At 43.5% G+C, this 24,993-nt stretch overlaps 1 protein-coding gene across 18 annotated transcripts in view; it reads left to right on the top strand.

The window, feature by feature from the left end:
• The window catches only part of TCF7L2 (transcription factor 7 like 2), a 199,448-nt gene that overhangs the window by 4,828 nt on the left and 169,627 nt on the right, over positions 1-24,993 (top strand). For 14 of the 18 annotated variants that reach the window (XM_077877595.1, XM_077877594.1, XM_077877599.1 and 11 more), the window contains exon 3: positions 8,779-8,847. The exons of 3 other annotated variants lie outside the window; for them this stretch is intronic. In XM_077877595.1, the coding sequence (XP_077733721.1) occupies positions 8,779-8,847 (69 nt within the window). Of the gene's footprint in view, positions 1-8,615; positions 8,692-8,778; positions 8,848-24,993 lie in introns of those variants that run through there. One more of the 18 variants, XM_077877605.1, reaches the window with a different exon arrangement.

The following is a 24,993-nucleotide window of genomic DNA, read 5'->3' as shown; positions in this document are numbered from 1 at the left end:
GAGATTTCTTTTTAGGACTTGATTATTAGAGCTCTCACATCTCCCTTTTATCCCAAAGTTAGTTGCTTTTTAACTGAGCTGTTTGCTACTAGGTTGAACAAATAAATAAGCAGCATCTTGAATTCATTTTTGAACTTGGAATCCAGCATTTAAAAGAAACCGAGAGGGGCCTATTCATTGGGGTTTTATTTAGCCCGGCAAACAACTTCCCTTTCTGGCTTGTGAAAAATGGATGTTTTTTTCCTCACTCAAACAACATAATCCTTTCTAATACAAAAGATTTAGACCTTAGAGTGTGAAGGGTTAATGGTGGTCCTTCCCTGCTTGTCCCCCCACCCCCCACCTTTACCCCTGATTGTTTTGACAACACTTTTCAAAGTGTGACATTCCAAGCCCCTACATAACAATGTAATATTACTGTAATTACACAGGTCATTACATTTTAAATAGAGAACAATAAAATGCTTATCGCCCTGAAAAAGAACAGGTGTTCTTGCCCTTCTTTGGTATTTATGCTAATTGTTTTTCATCTCCTTCAGAAATATTTATGGCGAACATGTTTAGATTCCAATCTCAGTGCAACAGTATTAATTCTGTGCTAATCTTTATAGGTTGGGGTTTAATGTCTGCAGTATGGATTATGGGCTCAACATTCACCCCATAAGTCATATTTTAATGATTATAAATTTAATATGCCAGCGCTTTGCAGTTTGTTGAAATTAAAGCTTTCTGAACCCCCAGAAACAAGCTATTAGGCAGTGGGGGGGTGGGGGGCGGGCTGAAGTGCTTATCTGGAAGAAGTGTTTTTGGGAACTTTGGACTGCTTAAGGGAAGTAGCTTTTACTGATGCCCCCTATCTGATTGAGAAAAGATTTGGAGGCAGACGATCCCGGTTCTTGCCAGGAGTCTTCCACCTTGATTTTAGTTTTACTGATACGGATTTCATTTAGAGTCACTGCTGGAAGCTGGTCAGCTTTCTGTTTCTTAGCAAGCTGTGAAAAAGTTACAGGAAGGTTTCCGGGGGCTGGCAAATCAAGAATGCTGTTCTGTTCGCAGCGCAGGATAACTGCAGTTCTGCGCGCCATTAAAAAAATATTTGCTTTAGAAAACTAGCATTTTAATAGTTGCACCAGAGGCTGTGCTTTCAAAGATTACAGTAGAAGCCTTTGCAGGTTTTGAATGCCTCCACACATCCCACGAGGTGCTTGTGTGCATGCAAAAAGTGCCTAGATTTTCCTTGGTTGGGAAATCCGGGTGCAACTTCTCTTACACATGCACAGTGGGTAAAGGAGAAGGTATCTAAGAGGATTTTACATTTTGTCAGATGTTTCACAACAGGGGCCCCCGAATCACATTAAAAATGCACTGTAGAGAAAGGACAGCTGCAAATTTTTGTGTGGACGCGTGTTTCTGGACCATGACTAAAACTCCGAGGACCTCTTCCCCAGCTGTCTGGAAGTTATGTGGAAGTTGGTTTATTGGCAGTTAAGTATGAGACAACCTGGATTTAGCCGAAGCTCTCTCCTACACAGGAAGTAGATGACATTATATTGGGGGAAGGGACGGGGCTGCAGGCAAGGAGTGATTTATTCCTTTTCTTGTTTTGTTTTGTTTTTTAAACCTTGGAGCTGCCAAATAAATAAGCACTTTCCAAGGAGGTAGGTGTAAGCTTTTTACTCTTGGTAAGTGGCCTTAGATAATATCTGTAACCCACGTTTATAACTGTTCTAAGGTGACACATTTCAGAAGTTTTGAAAGGAGGGGCGAATCAATTCTTGGAGGCTTTTCTTTTTGAAGGGGTGTGTAATGTGGGCGTCTGAGTCTCTCCTGCGAGGGAATATTGGCACCCGTGTAAGTAAATCTTCAGCTCTGACTTATAATTGAGCACATTTGTGAAGGAAATGGTTAATTTTACAACCAAAGGCAAACTTGCACCTCGACAGGTCTGCTGAAAGAAATGTGCCCCAGTCCTTTGCTGGCAAGCGCCACTGGGTCATAAATCCACAGGCTTTATTTACAGCCCATAACACTTATGAATGTTAAGATATTTGACGCCACGTTGGCCTTATAATATTCAAGGTCCGCAGACATTGGCAGTAGCTCAAATTTCTCTCACTAATTATAAGCAGGGAGATGGGGGGGCAGGGTGGGGGGGAGCCCATCTCAGATGCTGCCCTCCCCCTTCCGTGACCCCCACCTCTACAATCTGAGCTTACTGAGACAGACACCCTCTCCTTTGGCAGCTGACTTGTACTTTTTCCTCTAGGCTATTGTTATACACATTTATAAAGAGCACTTTCAGGGATGGAAATTCAGTGGGGGCTCTGCACAAATGCCTTTTTCAAAAGCAAAGTTGCTCTAGCTGTTTGCATCTTTCTCCTTGTCTTCTGGTTTCTCCTTTTTCCTTTTTTTCCTTTCTCACTCTCTTTCATTCTTTTTTTTTTTTTTCTTCCCCTTGGACTGTGTTGCCTATATTGTGCATATTTCCCAGAACACTTAGAGAAACCTGATACGAGAGATGGCTCTTTAATTTATATGATGTTCCACTGAGCTGGAAGGGCAGATACGCACGTTGCATAGTACACTAGTTAATGTGAGGGTTTAAAAAAAAAAAAAAAAAGTTGGGTGGGTGAGGAGAGTTGATTAAAGGAATTTAATGGATAAGAAAAAAAAAGTTCCAGGTTTCATTGGGGATGAGAAAACCACTCATTTGGGAAAAGTGCACTATTATCTGGGGGGAGGAAACAGAAAAGTAGCCAGGGAGGCAGCATAAATGCTTGTTTAAGAAAGTCTAGAAAAAAATATGAGAGGATGGGAAAAAAATTGCGCTCGGGGGAATGGCTTGGTTGAAATTGGGAATTGGAAGTTTCTTATGAGAAGTGAGAGTACCATGGTGGGGGGGGGGGGGTGCTGTGAAAACCTATTGCTTTGCTCAGCATAGAGTAGCTCCAATCCATTCCTCACCTAAAATGCTCTATCTAGCAACAGATATGTTTCATATCAGTTGTTTGTATGAGGGTCTAGGGGTGGGGCATCTGTGGTTGAGACCCCGATGAGAGAGAGTGGGGGCCAATTATCCTGACGATTTTAATTTATTTTTTAAAAAGTGGGCTGTTCCAGTGTGTCTGTTACAAAGGGACCACATGGTAAAGGGGGAGTGGGTTTGTGAGGTGCATAGGTAAGTCTTGAAAGGGGGCTGATGGCTTTGTCATTTCTGGCCGGATTCTTCCCTCCACCCAGCCCAAATTTAAAGACTGAGGCTGAAAGGTTTTATTTTCTAATCAATGGAATGCAGAAACTTACTAGCCCTTAGGGACAGATATGAATCCCTTAACAGCTCATTACAAAGATGGGGCTGTGGGATCTATGAACGGGTTATCAGCCGTGGTGTTCTTCGGTTTTCCCAGGATAGGTTTTTCTTCCTTAGGCACATCTGATTTCGGGCTGGTCATTCAGCCTGTTATATTTTCTTCTTCTTCTTTTTCTTTTTTTTTTTTTTTTTTGTCGTGAAGTAGCCCCAAACAGTTCTGTTTATGGGGGCAGGAAGGGCTATTATTAGTGGGATCAGCTCTGAAGGAGTTAAAATTGCTCACTAAAGTTTGGCATCATGAAAATAAATTTGAGGCCTGGTAGGCATTAGCAGGGCACAGCACATTTACAGAGCTTAATTAGTACGAACTGTAATTGTTCATGGTCTGCCAGAAGAAGTAATGTTCAGGAAAAGTGGAGTCCCTTCTCTTGCAGCCTTCAGTTTGAAACCGATAAATCACTTGCATATTTGTGTAGTGATTCAAATGGAGCTAGGACCTCTCCCATCCCAACATGTGGTAAATTGTAAAGTCAATGAATTGCAGATGTAGGCTACAGTGAGATTCTCCAAGAAAATGCAGAATGAATGGGAAAGAATGATGCTATAAATATTTACTGAGAAGATAACTAGGTCCCTGCGTGCTGGGCCAATTATGATGTACTAAATATATTAGCAAAATGCTTAAAAAATCGGGAGGATTTGTGTGGGTCTTCGGGTGGGTTGGTTTGTTTTGGAAAGTGAAATAAAAGGCACTATGTTACTGTCTTGTCAGTTTTATTAAGCCCAAATCACAATGGCATACCCAGGGAAGGACACATGAAACCCACATTAATGCAAATTAATTCGTTATGAGTTGCAGAGCTGTGACTGCTAAGTGGAGTAATGATAGGGCATCATTTTAAGAGTGTTAATGTAGCAACTTTTAATGAAAAATGCTGTGTTAGGAACATGTCTCAGCACCTTAGCCCACGTGTTTTTATACGCTAGAAATGTGTTTCGTACAAGAGCAGGAAACTTGATTCACTTCATCTCGTCCCCCCTCCCGCCCCTTCCCCCCAGTTTAAGAACTTTAATTATGTTTTGCTGTTTGAAGAAAATCTTCTCGTTTTTCTTCAGAAATCAGCCCAGAAATGCCTATCACTGTAACCAAGTTGAAGTTTTATTTTATTTTTGCACCAGATTGCAGTACCAAGTGGAAAAACAATGAATGTAACCCCCTACCCCCACCCCCCATAGACCTACATCTATAGCTTTCTTGAAGTGATTTCCACCCCGCCCCCCCCCCCCCTTTTCTTTCATGGAAGATTTTGGTCTCAGGCAATGTTGCAAGTCTTCTTTCCCCAAATGTGAGTAGGTGGATGTGTATGGAAGCTGTAAAAGTTAATGATCATTCTCTGACTCATAGCTGATGGTTTCAGGTTGAGGAAAAGAAAAGAAAAATTAATGAGGGTAAATAGACCTTGGATGGAACATCGAGACAGTAGGAGAGATTGTTCTTGTGTCTAGAGGCATGCGTTTTGTTGCAGCAGAATTTCTAAAGGAGAATGCCAGGAAGTGAAAAGGGGATGCCTTTGTTAAGTTGTTGTTTTAGGATGGTACAAGTGTTCGATGTCTAGATCTGGGGAGGACTGTTTAAGCCGGCATACCTACCAGTCAGTACTGGTTTTGCCTTCCCTGGGGAAGTCAGAGATTCCCTTAGCACTTTTTTGAAAAGGCGGCAGTAACCCAAAGTTCTGATCAGAAGTTCATTTTCCATTAGATCTAAGAGGTTCACAGCATAGGACTAGAGATGCTGTCTCCGTCCTGAACAGTGACTGATGACCTAAGAAAAAGTCTTAGATGTACTAATGACAGCAAAATTCTGTCTTTTAAGCTAATGACATGGAAATTAAACTTCAGGTGGCTCATGGTAGTAGCTACAGCGTAAAAGTAGACCCTAAATCCCCCAAACCAAAACCTTTTAAAAGGGGAATTAATCTGGATTCTTTTCTTTAAATAAAAAAGAAAGCCAGGTGATTCATAAAAACTGAACATAAAGCATATGCTCCACCTCTTCGCAATTTAGTGGAATGAAGAGGTATAAGGAATTGAACGTCATCGTATGTTCACGGAGTATTGGAAAAACCAACACAGGGTTTTTACTTATACCTTTGAGGATGAGATCTCTGTGGTTGAAAAAGTGGTTTTTCTTTCTCTCCTCTCTGGAAATCTCTGATGTCTTGTATCTGAAACATCAAATTAAGGGCCAGTGGTAGTGATTAGGAATAAAACAAGAGACATCTAGATATGGTAATAATATGGGAAGCAGCTCATTGTAAATTGTTGGTTTTTTAATTGCTGGGGAATTGTGCAAGCCCGTGTCAAGCACAGCCACATCTTCATGATTCTTCCTCTGGACAAGTGAGGGCCAGATCATCTGGGGGTGTTCGAATGGGTGGGTGGGCTTGGCCATTGTAAACAAGCACACGGGAAGGGAAGGTTTATTTTGTTGAAAGTTTTATTGGGAAGGAATTAAATGAAAAGTACCCTGGAGTTCTCATTTGGTGATGACCCAGGATGCTCCAGGGAGGCACCATGCTGAGGGCGCATTGCATGCCCATGGGGTTACAGCTACAGTCGCTGGCGAAGGAAGTGACAACGATGTAGAGTGTTGCAGGTGACCAGGAGCAGGGCCGTCCTAGGGGTGGAGGCATGTGGGAGCCTGACTCTGAAACTTAGATGAACCTTAGGTGGTCGCCTCATGCTGGGTCTCAGAACCTCCCCTCCTCTTCTGAAAAAGAAAAAGAAAAAAAAAAAAACTGCCATCTCTTGTTCTTTCCTTCCTTAGAGATTTTTACAGAGAGAGAAATGAATTCTTGCTCCAGTCCAGAATGCCAAGTTTTTACTGGGTCCTTGTATTTTGTCTTTGTCTTAAAAAGCTAGACTATAACGAACAAGGCATCTTTGTGTTTTATTGGGAAGCAAAAAAGCAGTTGGAAGTGTATGTTTAAGAAAACAGTATTTGAGAAAAGAGGGGGTGGAAACCCAAAGGAGAAACGAGAAAATTGTAAGTCTTTGTCAGTGTAGCTGGGGGAAGTTTAACTCCGGATCTCTCCCAACACAGTGGTTGCTGGCTGGCAGTGAATCTGATTGGAGCTTGTTCAGTGTATATTTATGAGCTGGTCCAGGTTGTTCCATGTGGCTGGACACCTGAGGAGGAAAGTTACATTGCTTGGTAGTATTAGAATGGTGTGTGTGTGTGTGTGTGTGTGTGTGTGTGTGTGTGTGTTAACTTTGTCCAACTAGATCCTTAAGGACCTTGCAGCTGCATTTTTACTGTTTTAATTGCGGCATTCTCTCTGGGATTGTGTTGTCCTGGTGGTGATTGGACTCAAGGATTAAGAATGGAACCGGACAAGTGAAAATTGAGTTTGGATTAGCCACAGTTTCATTAATTTATTCATAAGACTGTGATTATATGAAATTTTGTTTCCACGACATATACATAGTTATCAGGTGTCCATTCAATTTTAATTGACAATCTAAGATTCCTGTGGTTACCCTGAGTACAGATTGCCTAGGGGCTCTGCAGGGTTTGTGGGAAGAAAAGCTTGGACAAGTTTCCATTAAGCTCTGAATCAGGCAGTTGGAAAAGAGGAGAATAAAACCCTGCTGAAAAGGGGGACAACTTGTTACTGTTGCCTCTCGACTTAGAAGGAGGAACACCGCCCCCCCCACCCCCCAAGAGCTGCTCTCTAGCCAAGAATTCCAAACTTTCCTAGCACAAACATTGTTTTAAGACGATGTGGAATTGTCACAGAAATTAGTGCAATCACTGTTTAGTGACTGGCAGTTTTCACAGAGAGGACAGGGGGGCAAAGGGCGCAAATTCATCTTTCTTTTTCCAAGATTCACTTAGATGAACTGCTTCTGAGTGGGTGGGGGCTGTGAGGGGGTGGGCTTATCTTCACTTGCTCTGTGTACATCTTGTGTTGTTTTAGGGAGCGTGATTCAGTGATTCAATCACTCTGCTTTGACAGGTAAAAGAAAAATGTGTTTTTGGCCTCATTTGTGTTGTTCCCCTTTTAACCTTGATTAATAAGCTTTGGGGACAAGCTGACTTGTATATAGGCAGTATTTTGGTTGTTTATTTGGAACAGATAAAATGATCTCAGAGCCCATTGTATGCTAAAGTGGGGACTTTTAGCAATATAAATTTAGACCTTTTTTTTAAAAATTTGATTACTTCTGTTTTGTGTTTGTTTTCAGTTGGTTCAAAAGTTCTTATGAATTTCTTTCTTTCTTCTTTTCTTTTTGTCCCCCCCCCCACCAAAACCCATGTGGACTGAATGATTTTTCATGCAAGGACCAAGATACAAAATAATTGGATCTGAAGCCCCCTTGCAAGCTAGGTTACATTTTGTTCAGTAACAGAGAAGTGTTCTGGCAACAGCAGTAGGACAGGAGCAGTAATAGCAGTGGTGTGGAATCGCAATGGATGCCTGTTGCCATGTGGGGAATGGGGAGTGATTTCCCAGGACCATCTAATTCCTTCTCATTCGTGTTCATATAGTGCAAATTGAAATGCATTTTCCCATATTGTTGAGATTCTTTAGTGATTGTTGTATCGTTTATAAAATAAATCAGATGGTGTTTGTTTTCCCCATCCATAGGATCCTAAGATTAACAAGTATTGTTTGGGAAAAAGAGAACTTGGTGAGGGATCTCAGTATTCCGTTGTATTTGGCAACACCCACTTCTTGGGTGGGGGATCCGTAGGGCTTCAGAGGGACAGGCCCAAGAGAGACCTCACTTTCTGTTGTGGAGAGTGTAGGGGAGCCAGGGGCCACTTTGGCAGTGGTTGGCTCCCTCTTTGGGGAAGTGTGGATTCCTAGAGTGCAGGCTGTAGAGATGTCCTGGGACTGATACCTTAGTCATTGCCAAAGAATGTATAAGGCTTTGGGTGGCCCCTGGCTTCTGCCTGGCACATTTATTTTTCCCCAAAATAGAATTGCGTTTAGGGGCAAGAGCCCAGTTGTTAGAATGGTGGGGAGCTTGTACCTGTTACAGTCTTGTGGCTTCTCAGAATCCTTTCTCACAACCTTTACTCTTGCCTACGTGTCGCAATTCTGATGACTTTTTGCAGCACACAGTTAATTTTTCCGCAGCATCCTGCTCAGCACACTGGCTTCCTGTATGTTTTAATGGGCATCCGTCTTTCCTTTTCATGTCATTGATTCTCACTCCTGGCTCCCTCCCCCTCCCCTTTTGCTTATTGAATAGGTGCTTTTTTTTTTTTTTTTAAACTTTACCTTAGATTATTACGATCATCTTATCCATAGCAACAAATAAAAATACACAGGTCTTGATTGAATGCCAAGGCTGCAGTTCAATCTAGGAAGGTTTGTCTGCTATTCATAAACTGCTTAAGATGTTTTCTTGTAGTTTGTGACATAAGCAGAACGCTTTGATTTGGTTTCTTTCTACAGCTCCATTTTCAGTCCGGGAGCACACATTACTCTGCGTACAAAACGATTGAACACCAGATTGCAATTCAGGTAGGAAATGCAAGAGATCCTGAAGCTTGAATTGTCAATATGTAGGTCTCTTGTGTCTTTTATTCTCTGTCCCTTCCCCCAATCTAGATGATGATGATGATGGTGGTGGTGATGGGGGATGATGGGGATGATGGTGGTGATGGGGATGATGGTGGTGATGATGATGATGATGGTGGTGGTGATGATGATGGTGGTGGTGATGGGGATGATGGTGATGTTGGTGGTGATGATGCTGGTGGTGATGATGACGGTGATGGTGGTGATGGTGATGATGGTGCTTGTGGTGGCTGATTCACTGGGCGGAGGGTGGGAAACAAATAAATGAGCAGAAATGCTGCAAAAATGATTTAAAGATTTGGAGAGAAAGAGGAGCATGTGTTTTTTGTTAAGTTTCTTGATCAGGCGTGATGGGCACATATACCCTGGCTTGGCTCTTGTTTTTGGCTCAGGGAAGAATCTTCAGTTGGAAGTAAGATGAAGTGGCAAACTGAACTGGAAGAATTTAGCCGAGGGGAGGGAGAGGAGGCTGTGTGACAGCCAGAGAGTTGCTTCCGGTGGATCCAAATCATGTTAAGTGGTGCTAAGAATATCACTTTTGACCTGATTGTCCTGAAATGTTGATTTCTCTTGGACCTGTTGATATATGTCATTAAAAGTGCTGGAAGGGAGAGGTGACAGGTCCCAGCTTCTGATGAGTGTCCTGTTTCCTGCTCACGTAGTACTTCCATTCTCTTAAATCCAAAGGCTAAACAAATCATGGACTAATATAGACTCAGAACTGAACTGATGCCAGCAGCATGCAGGAGTGGAGGGAGAGCAGACTAATACGATTTTCGTCTGTCTGCCTTGCCTGGCTTTGCCAGGATGGATGTTACTCAGGGTATAACTAATGGTACCGAAACTTCTTGAGTGTTCTGGTTTAACCCTTTGAAGAGAGGCTTTTGAAACCTGTTGCTGTGATGTTGAGCTCTGGCTCTAGGTCTTCTCTCCTTGGAAGTTGATGTCAGTTGGTTGAATAATTCCTCTTGTTCCGTTGAATCCTATCTTGTAGTCATTCCTGGCAGATAGCTTGTGTGTGTGTGTGTGTGTGTGTGTGTGTGTGGTCTGACCAGACTCTAGCCACGTTGCATCTCGGTAGTTCTGCTGTTTCAAATCTGTACCTTCCTGGATAAGACTTTTAAGTAGCCCTGTGCCCCAGCTAAGCTGTGAATTCTTGCCCCATTGAAAAGTATGACTCAGCAGACATTTTTATTTGGTGGATCCCTCCTGTTTTTGTACTTATTTCAAGGCAACAGTAACTTCTTTTTAAAATATCTTGTTTACTTCTGCAGTGTGCTGCTGACCTCTGTGTCTTTTAGGTGAGGAAAGTGCTATCTTGATTTTTACCCTCTCAGACCCAGATATTTTCAAGCCTGATGTTCTTGAACTAGATGCTGCAGTTGTTCTTGCTGGCACACTTCCTGGCAGACCCTTCTTCCTTTTGATTAGTGGCATCGTGAGTCTTGCCCCACAGAAACTGGTTCAGACTCAGGGCTTGGATGGGGCATGAGCCCAAACCCCAAATCTTGATGAGTGGATGGATGCAACAGGCAAGTGTCCTCAGGCCTGCTATGTCTCGAGGAGTGCTGGAAAATCCTGTTGCCCGGGGTGTGGGAATTGTTGAGGTTGAATAGCATAGTGATCCCTATCTTGGTGTGGAAAGGCTGGCTGGGGCCATGTCACTGGGAGACCAGCCGAGACCAGAGCAGCTGTTGTGTCTTTACACCCGCTGCTGAAGCGTCCCTTGTTAGACCGAGCAGGTCGTCTTTCTCCGAAACCACCTGGCACCATGCAGGCCATGTGAAGCTCTTTCTCGGGAGGAAGATGGAGTGAATTACAGGCCTCATTGTTTGGAGGACTGAGACCATTACCATCCCTCCATGAACAGGTGGTATTGTTCTCTTCTGCCTCTGTTTGCTAAGGCTTGATGCCCATGTGGGCAAACAGAGAGACATTTTATTAGAGACCCAGCACCGGCATGTTCTCAGAGTTCATTCTCCCCCAATCTCTGCTAGACCAGAAGGAGGCCAAGCCAGATGGCATCTAGCTGTAATTTTAGTTTAATCATCAAAGGATAAATGGCAAAAACCAGAAGAAGCAAAGAGAGAGGAGGGGAAACCCCAGACACAATAAAATTATTCCCAATGCATGTGGCAGCCTGACTGCAATGTGGGGGATAGAGATGAGGATGGTGCTACTTTGGAGTAGAGTACAGCTGACATCCATTTGCGTCATTCTCCGCGTAAGACTTACATGTGATGTGATTGTTGGGGCAGAATTTTCTTTCCCTGGAAACTTAAAACTGCTTAACCTGAATAAATACTGTATTTCAATATGAGCTGAGCTTGTTGCTCTCCTAAGCTATATCCTAAAATAACCTGAAGTAGTATGACACCTTGCATCAATCACATGAGATCCATACCCCCTTTCCCTTCCCATCTCCTGTAATCTCAGGTCTTGGCCAAGTTCACCATTTATATGAATGGCCTCCGAGCCATTCTGTAGCCACGTCCTATTCCTGTGAAAAGTTCGGACACAATATTAATTGCTGTTTTGGGATCTTCCTGGCTTTTGACAATCTCCTAAGTCCTCTCAGCTTCGAAAAGACAAGAGTAGCACAAATGGCCATATCCTCCCTAAGGGTTTAACACACGTATAACTGGAATGATAATTAACAGGCCTTAAAGAAAGCATAGTTATTTAGCTCTACTGACTTTTAAAAAGTATTATTGAAGTACAATGGAAGCATAGCACAGTACACAGATCTTTAGTGGAGAGGTGGATGAACTTTTACACATGTGAACATGTGTGAAACTATCATCGTGACCAATATATAGAGTGGAGTTGGAACACTTTTTCTGTAAAGAGCCAGATAATAAATATTTTGGGCTTTGCAGGCCATATAATGTCTATGGCAGCTACTCAACTTTGCCATTGTGGTACAAAAGCAGTTAAAAATTATACCTACAGGAATAGATGTGGCCTTGTCTTAATAAAACTTTATTTATAAAGTCAGGCAGTGGCTGGATTTGGCCCACCAACTATAGTTTGCTGGTCCCTGAGAGGGTATTACCAATCTCCCAGACGTCTCACTTGTTCGACTCCCTTCCCAGTCATCTACCCACCCCCCTCCAAATCTCACAATGGAATAGTTTTATCTTTTGCCATTGATTAGTTTTGCCTGGTTTTTTTTTTTTTTTTTTTAAGCTTCATTGAAATGGGATTGTGCAGAATGGATTGTCTCATGTCTGGCCCCACTCAGCATTATGTCTGAGTTATATTCCTGCTATTGTGTATAGCAATAGTTTGCTCTTTTTATGGCCATTAGTATTCTACTAGGAGTATGACACAATGCACACATCCTTTCTGAGTTATTGGATTTTTGGATTGCCTCCAGTTTTCTGCTATTATAAATAAGGTCCTAGTAACATTCTCACCCCCATCTTTTGGAGGAATCTGTGTGTCCGTTTCTGTTCTTCATATCTAAGAGTGGCCTTGGAGAGACATGGGGTAACATGTGTATTTAGCTTTGCATCGATCTTTTGAGAGAGCTTTGAATGCCGGATTTCAAGCGTCGTCACTGAAGTGCCCTGGCAGAGTGGTTGTAGGTATGTGAGTGATACACAGGAGGGGAGCAGTAAAATGAGCTAGGTGTGGTCAAAGGCCAGTTTGCCTTCACACAGCCATTTGGCTTTTGGCCTCCGTTCCTAGGAACTCTTCCCACTGTCTCCATTAACCTGGGAAGATTTTGCAGGCTGAATGCAGAGGTGACCCACACATTGCAGATGCCTTCCAGAGAATGTGGATGAATGTTTAGGCATCCCTGTTGCCTCCCTGAAGACAGCTCTTCCGAGACTCCTCCACTCATCATTATTCCAGCCCCAAGAGCAGTGTTGTAATCAAGGTCAAGACCCACAGAAGAGATTTCCCTTGGTTTTCAGAAGGGCTACTTCAGAACCAATTAAGCCTTTGTTTTAAGAGTATTTTGGCCAAAGGTTGATGTTTTAACACCAAGTCAGATGTGATTTAGGAAAAAATAACTCCACACACAGCAAAAACAAACTGTGTAGACCTTTCTTGGTTGTTTTTCTTTTAAGATGTGAAGTGGTCTGTGTGTGCGCGCGCCCGCATGTGTGTGTGCGCGCGTGCACATGCACCCGCTTATGTGCCTGTGCAAAGACAACTAGGAGAGTCTCCAGGAGAAATGGACCATTTTATTTGTTTACACAGCTGAGCGGTGGAGACTTTGCAGCCGGTGTTGCTTTGCCTCTTGTCCTCAGGCTTGCAAGTCCCATCTGAGCTTTACCAAAGCATATCCCTTCTGCTTGGTCTTAGAACTCACCTGCCATGACTTCATATGGCCCCAAGGACTGTTCTCTGGGGCCTGGGTGCTTTCTGGAGTCCAGGAGGGAAGGGTAGAGACTGTGGAGTGTCCTGGCCCCATACTGGCCCCTTATTCCTGGATGTGCACTTGATCTTTAGTCTTGTCCATGTCTTAGAATTGCTAAGATTCCAGAGGTACTGTGGGTTGCAGCCTATCTCCTCGTCCAGGTAGACCCTTAGCATTTGAGGTAAAAATGGCTGGAGGTTAGTATCAGTGGATTTGGCCAGGATGTTTGCAAGGGCTAACCCAATTCTACCCAATTTGGTGGGGGTCTCTTGTGTTCTCTGCCTGGCCTCTTGCCACAGGTTCCGTGGCCTTTCAGTTCTCACGAGGATTCGCTTTCTCGGCTCAGGGGCAGCGTTACCTGAGGGGACTCCCAGAAACAACCATAGTTCTTAGTATGGTCACTTCCTCAATTTTCCCTCAGTGCCACTGACCCACCTAGCTGGGAGATTTCACATCCCTTTTCCACAAGGAGTGAAGTGTGCATGCGCATATGTGTGGCTGGGAGAATGATAGTGTCACAGATGTCATTTCACCAGGGTAGTTTGACAGAGCTTCTGGATGCCAGTCAGTTCATTCAGAAGGTTCATTCACTTGCTCCAGCTGTAGCCTTTTGTTGGAGAATAAAATGGACAAAAACCCCTTGTTCTCATGGAGCTTAAAATCTAGGGATGTTTTATTTATTTATTTATTTATCTATTTATTTTTTAAGATTTTATTTATTTATTCATGAGAGACAGAGAGAGGCAGAGACACAGGCAGAGGGAGAAGCAGGCTCCTCATAGGGAGCCTGATGTGGAACTCGATCCCAGAACCCCGGGATCAGGTCCTGAGCCAAAGACAGAGGCTCAACCACTAAGCCACCCAAGATCCCTATGGATGTTTTATTTTTTTATTCTTTTATTTTTTAATTTTTTTAAGATTTTATTTTTTCATGAGAAACAGAGAGAGAGAGAGGCAGAGACACAGGCAGAGGGAGAAGCAGGCTCCATGCAGGGAGCCTGATGTGGGACTCGATCCCGGCTCTCCAGGATCATGCCCTGGGCTGAAGGCAGGTGCTAAACCGCTGAGCCACCCAAGGATCCCCGGCTACGGATTTTTTAAATACTGATTTGTAAGCACCCCGTTTTCCTTCGTCTGACTGAGTAGGCTTGGTTGCAGTCTGGGAATTGTATTGTTAATCAGAGTTCTAATTTTCAGCCTATTTAAGTTTGGGAATTGCTGCCGTAGAGTCTTTTGAAATCAATCAGTTGATCATTTATTGGCTGCTCAGTGCCAGCCTAAAATTGAGGGCTGGCCAAGTACTCAGTTGGGATAACTTTTTCTCATTTTGAGTGAGAATCTAGATTGCCTGTAGAATCCAATGAGCTTTTGAGACCTTTCCTCCATGGTTCTGTGAAGAGAGCCAGATATTTTTGCAAACCTCATGAAGAAGCGTTTCTTTGTTTATAAAAGAGTAGCTTGGACGAAAATGTGCCTGGTCTTAGGCACTAAGACTAACAACAGTTGATAATAATAGCAGCTTACACTTAGTGAATTCTCCCAATGCATTGGGTTTGGTGTTAAGTGCTGTGTATGAATTATTTATTGATTCTTCATAACAACACAGAGGGAAACCCAAAAAGATGTAGTTACTCTTATTAGCGTCATTATCTCCATTTTGTAAATGAGGAAGCAAATCCTCAGATACTGGAGATATTTTGCCCAAGATCAAGGAATTAGGATCCAAACCTGGCCTTCAGACTAGAGAGAGAGATTATATCGCACAGCTTTATACTAACTACTGTCTGCAGGAAATCATGCTTGAGGGTCCAGAGGTTTCCTCAGACCATGGCACCGACCCTCTCTCTGGGCTGTGTACAAATGAATCAGTGCTGGGAACTGCTCCAAAATACTGAATCCTTGATGATTCCCTTTCACTAGGGCCAGGTCAGTGTTTCACAAACTTGAGCAAGCCTCACCTGGAGTCTGCCTGGCAGGAGGTGGGGGGGGGGGGGTGGGGGTTGGTTAGATGCAGACTGCCGCCCTCCCCTCTTGAGTTTTAGGTTCCACAGGTCTGGGGTGGGCTCAGATATTGCAGCTTTAACAGGTTTTCAGGTTATGTGGATGCCTCCTCTCTGGCGATAGCACACTGAGATAGCGCCGGGCTCGGGCTCCACTGCCCGGTCCCTGGTTGCACATCATGGCCCCTGGGGGAGTGGTATAAACAGTGGTCAGGCCCAGGCTCTGCCCCAGGCCTCCTGGATTGGGATCTTTAGGAGGTAGGGCTTGGGCATTCCTGTTACAAACAAGCTTCCCAGGTGATTTTATTATTATTTCTTTTTTTCAAAGATTTTACTTATTTGAGAGTGAGTGGGAGAGACAGCATAAGCAGGGGGGGAACAGAGGAGGAGGGGAGAGGGAGGGGAAAGAATCTTGAGCAGACTACCCCCCCCCCCACCTGCCCCCAGTCTCATGACCCTGAGATCATGACCTGAGCTGAAACCCAGTGGGATGCTTAACCGACTGAGCCACCCAGGCGCCCCTAGAGTCTCTTTTGAAGGGTAATGAAAATAAGGTGCAAAGAGGTGATTGGTTCATCTGAGGTCCCACAACTTGGTGGAGACAGGGCCAAGATGAGAATCCAGGAGCCCAGCGTGGTTGTGTGTCTGTCATTCAAGAAGTTACTGGCTCCTTTAAACCCACAGCAATTGTATTACGTTTGCCAGATAAGAGAAAACAATCTTGTTTTAGGCTTTCACTTATATCCTTTTTTAACTTCTAACTGTTCTAATTGTATCATTGTATTTGTAGGAGTTGAGATATTTGTATCTGTTCATTCTCCACTACATGATAGCACTTGGGGCCCAGCCTGTGTGGTTTGTACGTGGACTGGTAAGGATGCAGAGAGAGTGTCTGGTAGTTCCTTGACTAGAACAATCCCTAAAGAACTCACCTGTTCTGTCAGCCTTGTGTGTGCCTCTCAGGGGCCATAGCGAGGAGTATAGAGTCTGATCTGTGGCAGTCAGCTGGTTCTATGTTCTTAGGAACTTTATTTTAGAGGTTGCAGTTTATAATACATACTTTTTAAAAAGCTCCTGAGAATCATAAGGCTGTTTAGTGAAGCACAGAAATTTCTTCTTTTTTAAAAACGATTATTTATTTATTTATTTGGGAGGGAGAGAGAGGAGGAGAGAGAGCCAAGCAGAGGGAGTGGAAGAAGGTGAAGCAGACTCTACTGAGCAGGGCTCCAAGATCATGAGCTGAGATCATGAGCCGAGATCATGAGCCAAAGTCAGGTGCTTAACCACTGAGCCACCAGGTGCTCCAAAGCACAGAAATTTCTAAGTGGGTTGTGGCTTACATATGTAGGCTTATCAAGCTTAGCACTTAATTTGTCTCTGGAATTTGGTTTGGTGGCATGGTATCAAATCCTGATTGGACAGATAAGTGGTTGCATTTTTTTTTTTTTTTTTACAGTTTACATGGAAATCTCAGCACATTCTTCAATTAAACCAACAGGGCAGCAGCCCATTGCCCCTGAAATTTCTACCAAAACTCTTGAGTGGCTCACAGTGTGCTTAAAATTTAGTGAATAATATATTGAAATAAAAAAAAAAGTGTAAAAGCTCTGGTGCATGTACTATATAGCTTTATGTCTATATCATGTTATAAAAAGAAATATTAGAATCAAACATTTGTGTACTCTTTGAAGTATCTTCATAAAACCTCTGGTTTTAAGGAGTGCATCTAGAACAATACTTGGTTATGCCAGATTCTCCACCCATTGAGGCCTGGACTGGGAATGGGTGTGTCTGCCTGCTGGCTAGTTAGTAGTGGGAGTGGATGAGATGGGATGGCTTAGTGCAATGTCTCTCCACCTCAGCACCAGTGGCTACTTGGGCCAGAAGGTTCTTGTCTCAACAGGGGTCTGCCCTGTGGGTTGTAGGATGTGTGTGCAGCATCATCCCTGGCCTCTAATGTCTTCACGCCACTAGCACCTAACAAGAATGTCTGTAGACGTTGCCAGATGTCCCCTGGGGGTCCAGATCCCTGCCCCCCAACCCTGTTGAGAACCACTCATTTAGTGCAACAGTTTGAAGTGTGCACCCTGCTGCTAAGGCCATAGTAGCAGTACCTTTGCATTTTATTTATTTATTTTTTAAAAGATTTTATTTATTTATTCATGAGAAACAGAGAGAGAGAGAGAGAGAGGCAGAGACATAGGCAGAGGGAGAAGCAGGCTCCATGCAGGGAGCCTGATGTGGGATTTGATCCCGGGTCTCCAGGATCACTCCTTGGGCTGAAGGCAGGAGCTAAACCACTCAGGGATCTCCTACCTTTGCATTTTAAATGGACCAGGTATAAGAGGTGGTAGGTGGGTTCAGCTCTTTATTCTGGAGTCCCATAACCAGGATTAGGGTCCTGGCTCAGCCAAGCCTTGGTTTCCTAATCTGTAAAATGGGGATCATGGTAGTAACCTGTTTGCTGAAGGTTGTTGAGAAATGGAATGAGATACAGGCATGTAGTGAGGTGGGCAGGGCAATGGCGCAGACAAGAGCACTTGATAAATACAAGCTGCTGTTTTTACCACTGAGAACTGTGTGAGGCACTTGTTGGCAGATTTAGAATGTGCCTTCGCCCGACACGCATTGTATATTTTTTACTTCCTGTCAGAAACATCACACATGATAAATTTGATAACCTGCACTATCTTTGCTGGGTAACAAAGATTTATGACTCCTGTTGTTTGCTGTTTGCATTTCTCTTATGTCACTTAAAAATTCTGCTTGGTCCTTGTAACATTTGACTAGAATATAAGCCCTTCTGAGATTGTGTCTTTCTCATCTTCCTGTCCCTAGAGCACCTTGCACATGCGCCTGGGACATTGTAGGTGTACAACCAGGGGTGTAAGTGTGTTTAAATAATGCACACTGAGGGCAGAAAGGGAATAGAGGACATAAGTGGCTTGGGTGGCTGTGTATTAGGGGCAGCTTTTTGCATTTTTCTCTTAATAGCCCCTCCATAACATGATGGGCAGTTATATACATAATAAGTAATATATATCATATATATATATATATATATATATGCTTATTATCTTTTGTACACAATGAAGTAATTTGAGATAGACCTTCAACCCTTTTGTTTTCTTTCCCTGGTATCTCCTAGCCTGATCTCAGCTCTCCATCATTGCATCAATTTGCACCTTTTGTTAATGACTATGGCACCATTCAAATAATGGTTAACCACGGTTGGACTGTTCTAGATTTTTAAACATATGTAAATAATATAATAATACATAATTTATGGTATGTTCTATAATATAAATCCTATAAATATCATATAAAGATATATTAAAACATGTATAATAAATATATATAAATATGTAAAACATTCATATGATTGTTTTCTAATTTTCAAAATGCTTGGAGGTTAGTTGGTTTTTAAAAGCAATATTAGCTTTTTTTTTTTTTTTTTTAAAGGATGAGTAGTGTCCTTGGATCATACCATGTTTTCTCAGACTATGACAACTGTCATTCATTCCTGCAGGCAACTTCAAAAAACTTAAACAAGTGTTTTCCTACTTGTGGATGGATGATCCTACACAAGCAAATTTGTTTTTTTGTTCTGAAACCTTGTACCTCCCAGAATAATAAATAATATATATCATATATATGCTTATTATCTTTTGTACACAGTAATAAGTGATATATATCAAATGGACCAAAATAAATAAATAGCTTTGATTGGAAATCAGAAACTGTCCAAGACTTGAGAATGTGTGTGTGTGTGTGTGTGTGTGTGTGTATGTGTGTATGTGTGTTGGCAGCCCAGCCTAGGGGGACTGGGGGATTCTTTTCACTAGGGCTTTGGTGAGGCTACCCTGTCGGTAAGAGAGTCTTGTGTCAAAGTTTCTGAGTTGATTTGGGAAGCATTGTTGATGATTGAAATTGAAGAATTGTGAAGACAATTCATCTTGAGGAACAGAGAACATCGGGTGTGAGCCGGGCTGCTGGGGAGCAGACATTGACATACGGGCCGTCATCAAACTAATTGTTGTTTGAATTACCTGTTATGATCCGATGACAAATCTGCCTTGCTCCTGCCACTGGAGCAGAAAATGTAGCTTGAATTGGCGTGATGTTAGCAAGTGTAAACTGTACTTCAACAAGATGGATAAACCCAATTATGGGGCAGACCTGTAGAGAGAAAATCCATTTAAATCTCGTAATGTTAAGCAGAGCTGTGTTTAATTCATTTGGACCAATTTGGGAATGATGTATGAGTGTTGGTGAACATTAGTCAAAGGGGGGACCACCTGGGGGAAGGGGATGCGCCTGGGCTGCCTGCCGCCCCGGGGAGGCAGCTGGGGTGTCGGCTCAGGAGCCTGCGCTAATGGTGGGGGGGAGCAGAAATGACAAAACGATGTACTAAGTGCTGCTAGGAGAGCGGCGCTGTGTAAATGAACCAATAAGGAAAGCACATGAAGCAGAAATGAAGGAGGTGTTTTCCCTAAATGCTACTGACGGTCCAAAACATGAAGGAAATTTGAGGTTCCTCTTCTGTATTTCCATCCCAGATACCCTTCTGGGTTTTTCTAAACCTTGTGACAGGAGGCCTAGGAAATGCTTTTTATTTTTGCTTAATGAGGATTGCAAAGAGGGAGAGAGAGAAAAGGGGCAGCTACATTTAAATTGATAATCTTGGGGCATTTGATTATCAGAAAGCAGTTAAGAGGGGCTGATTATTCTGAAATATATAATATATAATATGTGTATTTGGAAGAGAGTGGACGGTTTTGTCAATTTTTTTTTTAATAGCTTTGGGAGGGGTGACCTAGCTTTGCATGTAGTAGGCGGTTTATATACACTGATTAGATGAATGAAAACATTGAACTTTAGAGAAATAACTTTCAGGGCTAAATGCTGGTATTTCCCACACCTCAGACTCATTAGGATGTGTAAGGACCTTAGGACCCCAGTTTCATGAGGTCAGTTCCTGGGAGTTTGCATTCCCAGGAATTTTACAGTTTTATGTGAAAAGTTATGATTTTACTTTTTATTACTTTTTATTATGGCTTCTATATTGTTGGCTTAGCCATGGATGTTTTTAGAAGACTCTAGCTTCCTTTTATTTTGGAAGGAGCTGATAAAGCCCCCTCATGAGCTGTTGTTTGTTTGTTTGTTTGTTTGTTCGTTTTTTCCTTTTGGCTTGGGCATTTCCTTTCTTTTCTTTTGTGGACTGGACTGGATTCGGAGACTTGGCTTGTTGAAAAGAGAATCTAAAGACTGGAGTGCACGAGGAACTTGGCAGTGAACCGCCAAGAAATTCATGGTTATGCACTTTTGCCCCCAATGCCCATAAATCTAACCATTGGGAATGCTGGGCGTGAATCGAGGTTACAGCCCTGAGTTTTTCCCTGTAATTGGGGTACAGTTCATTGTATGGGCTTGTGGTGTACGGTTTTTTTTGTCTACTCCAGGCAAATCTTTTCTCCTAGAGGCAGATTTGTTAGGATTTTACTTTCTGGCTTTCTCCAACTTTCAACTCAGTTGAAAAACCATTAAAGGGATGATAATAAAACAATTAAGACTTTCCTGTAATGGTTCAACACTGAATTCTGAGAATCTGAATATTCTAATCTAGTTTACCAGTAGAAACTAGGTAAAAAAACACTTTGGGATAATTTAATCTATCCTTGCCAGAAAAACCACCAGCACATTTAGCCCTCAATTTGACCTGCCTGATGGTCGACCTCCAGTTCAGAACAAGGAAGTAATGTAATTAAACTGGAACCTAGAAGAAACACTGGGAAGCGCTTCTGAACCTGAAGATCTTTGCTTTGAAAGAAGGAGCATCTCTTGTGGCCCATGGGTTTTATGGGGGCTCTGCCTTGCGTGGTTCAGATTTATACTCCTGAGCTTGGGGTATAGACCTTGTGAATTGAACAGGCAGTGAACATGGGGATTTCTGGAGAACAGATCCTAACGGAAAAGAAGGCATCCACTTTGTGGGTAGAATGACCTGTATGTGTTAGGGTTCTTCAGGGCTTTGGAGGTGTGCCTTCTTGATTAACTTGTTACCTTCTGGTATTATAGCAGAGCGAAATCTTGCAAGGAATGTGTGCAAAGAGGAATTTCTGCAAAGAGAATCTAATCCTTTTGATTAGATCCTAAGAGGTAATAAACATATAGCAAAAGACCTACATCAAATAGTGAGATAGTATCAACTTTTTAGCTTAAAATAAATTATTTTCTGTAGAATTAAAAAAAATTAGCTTCCCTATGGTATCAAGTTCTAGATAAGGGCTTTATTGATGTATGGAATCTATAAGACTCAATTCAGAAGTGTTTCAGGACTCATAAAGCTCTGAACCTAATTCTTATCCTTAAAATCAAAACCAAACCTCCCCTCTTCCTTCCTTCTGGTCTTCAGTTGCTTAGTTTTTATTTGGTAATCCAGCAGCTTTTATTTCTTAATCATTGCTGAAGAAGCCAAGATTTTCCCTGTTCATTCTAAAAAACTCATTGACCTAGGGTACACAGACATTTTTCTCCAAAGAGAATCTAGAAGGAAGGTTTGGAAAAAAGCTTCTCAGCTAAAGGACATGTTTACCAAACTCCCAGCGTGCTTTATGCACCCTAGTTTGTTTTGTGTTTTTTTAAAGAACCTGTCACTGTTGTCACGTTTTCATAATGGTGAGTGAAAGCAGATGACAAATGTCTCCCCACAGAAGACCTGCTTTGTGAAACCATTTGTTTCTGAAGAATTGGCACTCAGGGCTTGAATTCTCTAGTGAGGAATAGGCTTCAGTAATATGGTAGGGCTCTTTCCTTGGGAGAGAACTTCCCTTCCTCCTCCCTCCCGCCAAAAAAAAGCTGTGTTTTTCCTAGGTAGCTTTTCAGTTGGGTTAATTCTGCCAGTTTATCTCCATCAGAAAATAAATGTCAGTTTACTTGTCATTCCTCTGCAAGCATGCTATTCCTGACCTGATTTTTGTCATCTTGGGATAGTTTAGGAAAAAGCACCAAACATGTTGCTTTTGTAGATTGGGTTGGGTGCCCCTGCCATCCCCAACTGGTATTTAATAGTAGTAAGTTGAGATTTGTTTGGGATTTCCCTTCTTCCACCGTTCTTGGGGTTTTTGGACAAGATGATCCTCTGCAGGTCCCCGGTTTGCACCATAGAGAAAGGAGCCCCACCATGACTTACATGTGGCCAGGAACCGACAACCCGACGTGGAGAAAGTACACACAAACCACATGCCACATGCAAAGCAGATATGGTTTTGATTTTAGCCTCCGTGGTTCTGTTATCATTTCTTTTTCCGTGTGAGTGGATTTTTATCTTTGGGTCTGACTTCTGCTTTGGTTCATGGTTTGTGGTTTCCATTTGCCATCACAGCTCATGAGTTTGGCTGCTTGGGAAGTAGAGTAGCCTAGGCTCCTGGCCCACGGAAGTGCGAGGAGAGGGAGCCCTGGGACACCATTCCCAGGGACCGTGGAGCTGGTGGATTTCTTGCGTGGTCAGATCCCTGGCGAGGTGCTGCAGGGCCATTGTCATTGTTCTTGTCCTGAATCCTCAGCTGTCACACGCTCCCCCACCTGGGGTTTCTTCTCTCTCTTTCTGTGTTACTTACATAATGCCTCTAAGGACTATTTTGGAAACATCTAGACCAACTTGTGATTGATCTTCCTGTTCCGTGTATTTGCCCTCATTCCCTTGCTCTCCTGTCATCTCCTTTGGCAGGAAATTTTTTTTTTTTTTCTCATTAACTACTTTCCAGGTCAGAATTTCCCCATAAAGTATGAACTTTTTCTTTATTCCAGTATTTGATTTTCATCGCTTTTTTCTTTTATGTAAAGCTGAAAAGTTTAAATTGGGCAGATTACTTAATTGCTCTGTGCCTCCGTTTTCTCATCTGTGAAAAATGGGCTTACTAATAGGACATGCCTTCTGGGCGGGTTATTGGGAGGCTAGGTGGGAGGGGGTTAGTTTGCCCAGTGCCGGGTTTGGGAGGAAGGTGTGAGTGGTGTTCTTCCTCTTACCAAAAGGATGTCCTGGGAAACCCAGCAGCTCCTGGGAGACGGGGGCAGCTGGTCACCCCGACGACACTGTCATTCCCTTCTTGCCAAACTGACAAGCGGTGTATTTTTTCATGCATTTATTTCTTTTCCATCTCCCGACACCCCCCCCACCCCCCGCTGCCCCCAATAATCCAGTTTCTCCTGTGAGCTAGTGGGCCGAATCAGGAGGCCAGGGCACCTTTTGAAGAGTGTTGGGGGGAAAGAGTTTGTTGTGACATAATTTATCTCCCCGGGGGGACAAGACAAAAACCAATGCGGGAGACTGGACTCAGCTTCTGATGGGCATGAAATTAGTGACAGCAAGACAGGAATTTGTGGCCTTTTAGTTATATGTAGTGTCTGCTCTCTTCTTTGGTCGCATTTCTATTGCTTAGAACTTCATTAAAAAAAAAAAAAAGATTTAAAAGGCGTCCGCTTTGGTGTTTGAAAGGCAGAGGGCTGGCTCCTGGCTCGCAGACCTAATAACACTTACTTCTTTCTTTATGAGGGAATTTCCTCGGGCTGCTGTGGCCAGGCTATTGTTTGTCTGCATTTGTAATAAGCGTGTAACAGCCCCTCCTCCTCCCAATTTGCCTCAAAGCCGAGCAGCTAGTGGGTTCCTGGGGCCAGGAGACCTTGGGAACCTGTGATCCGAAGCTCACTGCCGGAGAGCGGCACCGGGGGAGGAGGAAGGGCCGGGTCTTTGCAGGCACGCCTGTGCCCACCACTCAGGCCAGCTCGCTGGGCCTCCCCGTGCGCCCCCCCCAGCCCCCCCCCCCCCCCCCCCGTGAGAAATCAGGTAGGGGACGGCCAGGGCGGGCCAGTTCACACCTCCACGTGGGGACCCGCGATGCAGCCTGGAGCTCCTGCTCCGTGATTGACTCGCAGTGGTGGTGAAGATGCTGAAGATGCGGCACTGATTTTCCCAGGGGACTTGACGACAGCCCCAGGACCTTTAACACCCCCTGGTTCCAGAAGGTGCGGTCTGGACCTCCGTCCTTTGCGGGAGGCTGCATGAAAACAGTGCTTGGAGTTGGTCCGTGTTTCTTGCCAGCTTTCTTGAGCTTCTGGGGCAGGGGGGGTGGGGGGGCAACAGGCAAAGAGATGGAATGATAAATGAGGCAGAAAGCGGTCTTCATCAGTGGCCTTTTTTTTTTTTTTTTTATCCTCACTGCCCTGTTTGGCTTTGGGAGGTGCAAAACAATGAGCTGGCATGATTACACCCCGCCACTCCTCCACGCCCCCCTGCTCCCCCCCCTTAAAAAAAAGCACTGTATTTTGGCCGCCTTTGTTAATCAGAAAGCTTTGGTATTTTTGTTGGCATGGCCGGACCTTTGTAGCTGTTCAGTGGCCTTAGGCTGTGGCAGGTGTTTACAGTTTCTCTCCTCTCCACTGCAGTTTGTCCTGGGCATCCTGGCTGGTGGCGTGGCTTTTGGCAAGAGCAGTGCTGTCCCTTTTTAATTGGTTAGTTCCACGAAGTGATGATTTAGTCCACACCTATTAGAAATATCTTAATTGACTTTATCTAACTGTGTCATCCCCCTTTTAGGTCCTCCACCCCGCCCCTGACAAAACTATTTCCTCCAGGTAGTGGATGGTGAGATGAGGCCTTTTTCCCTGGGGAGGACTTTGCCTTTGGGGTTGGCAGTGGGGCAGAATTAATTAAGGTTG

This window comes from Canis aureus, chromosome 29 (genome assembly GCF_053574225.1).
Source record: "Canis aureus isolate CA01 chromosome 29, VMU_Caureus_v.1.0, whole genome shotgun sequence".
Taxonomy (NCBI): Eukaryota; Metazoa; Chordata; class Mammalia; order Carnivora; family Canidae; genus Canis; species Canis aureus.
Note: the sequence above shows the minus strand (reverse complement) of the source record. Positions and strands in the feature narration are given on the sequence as shown.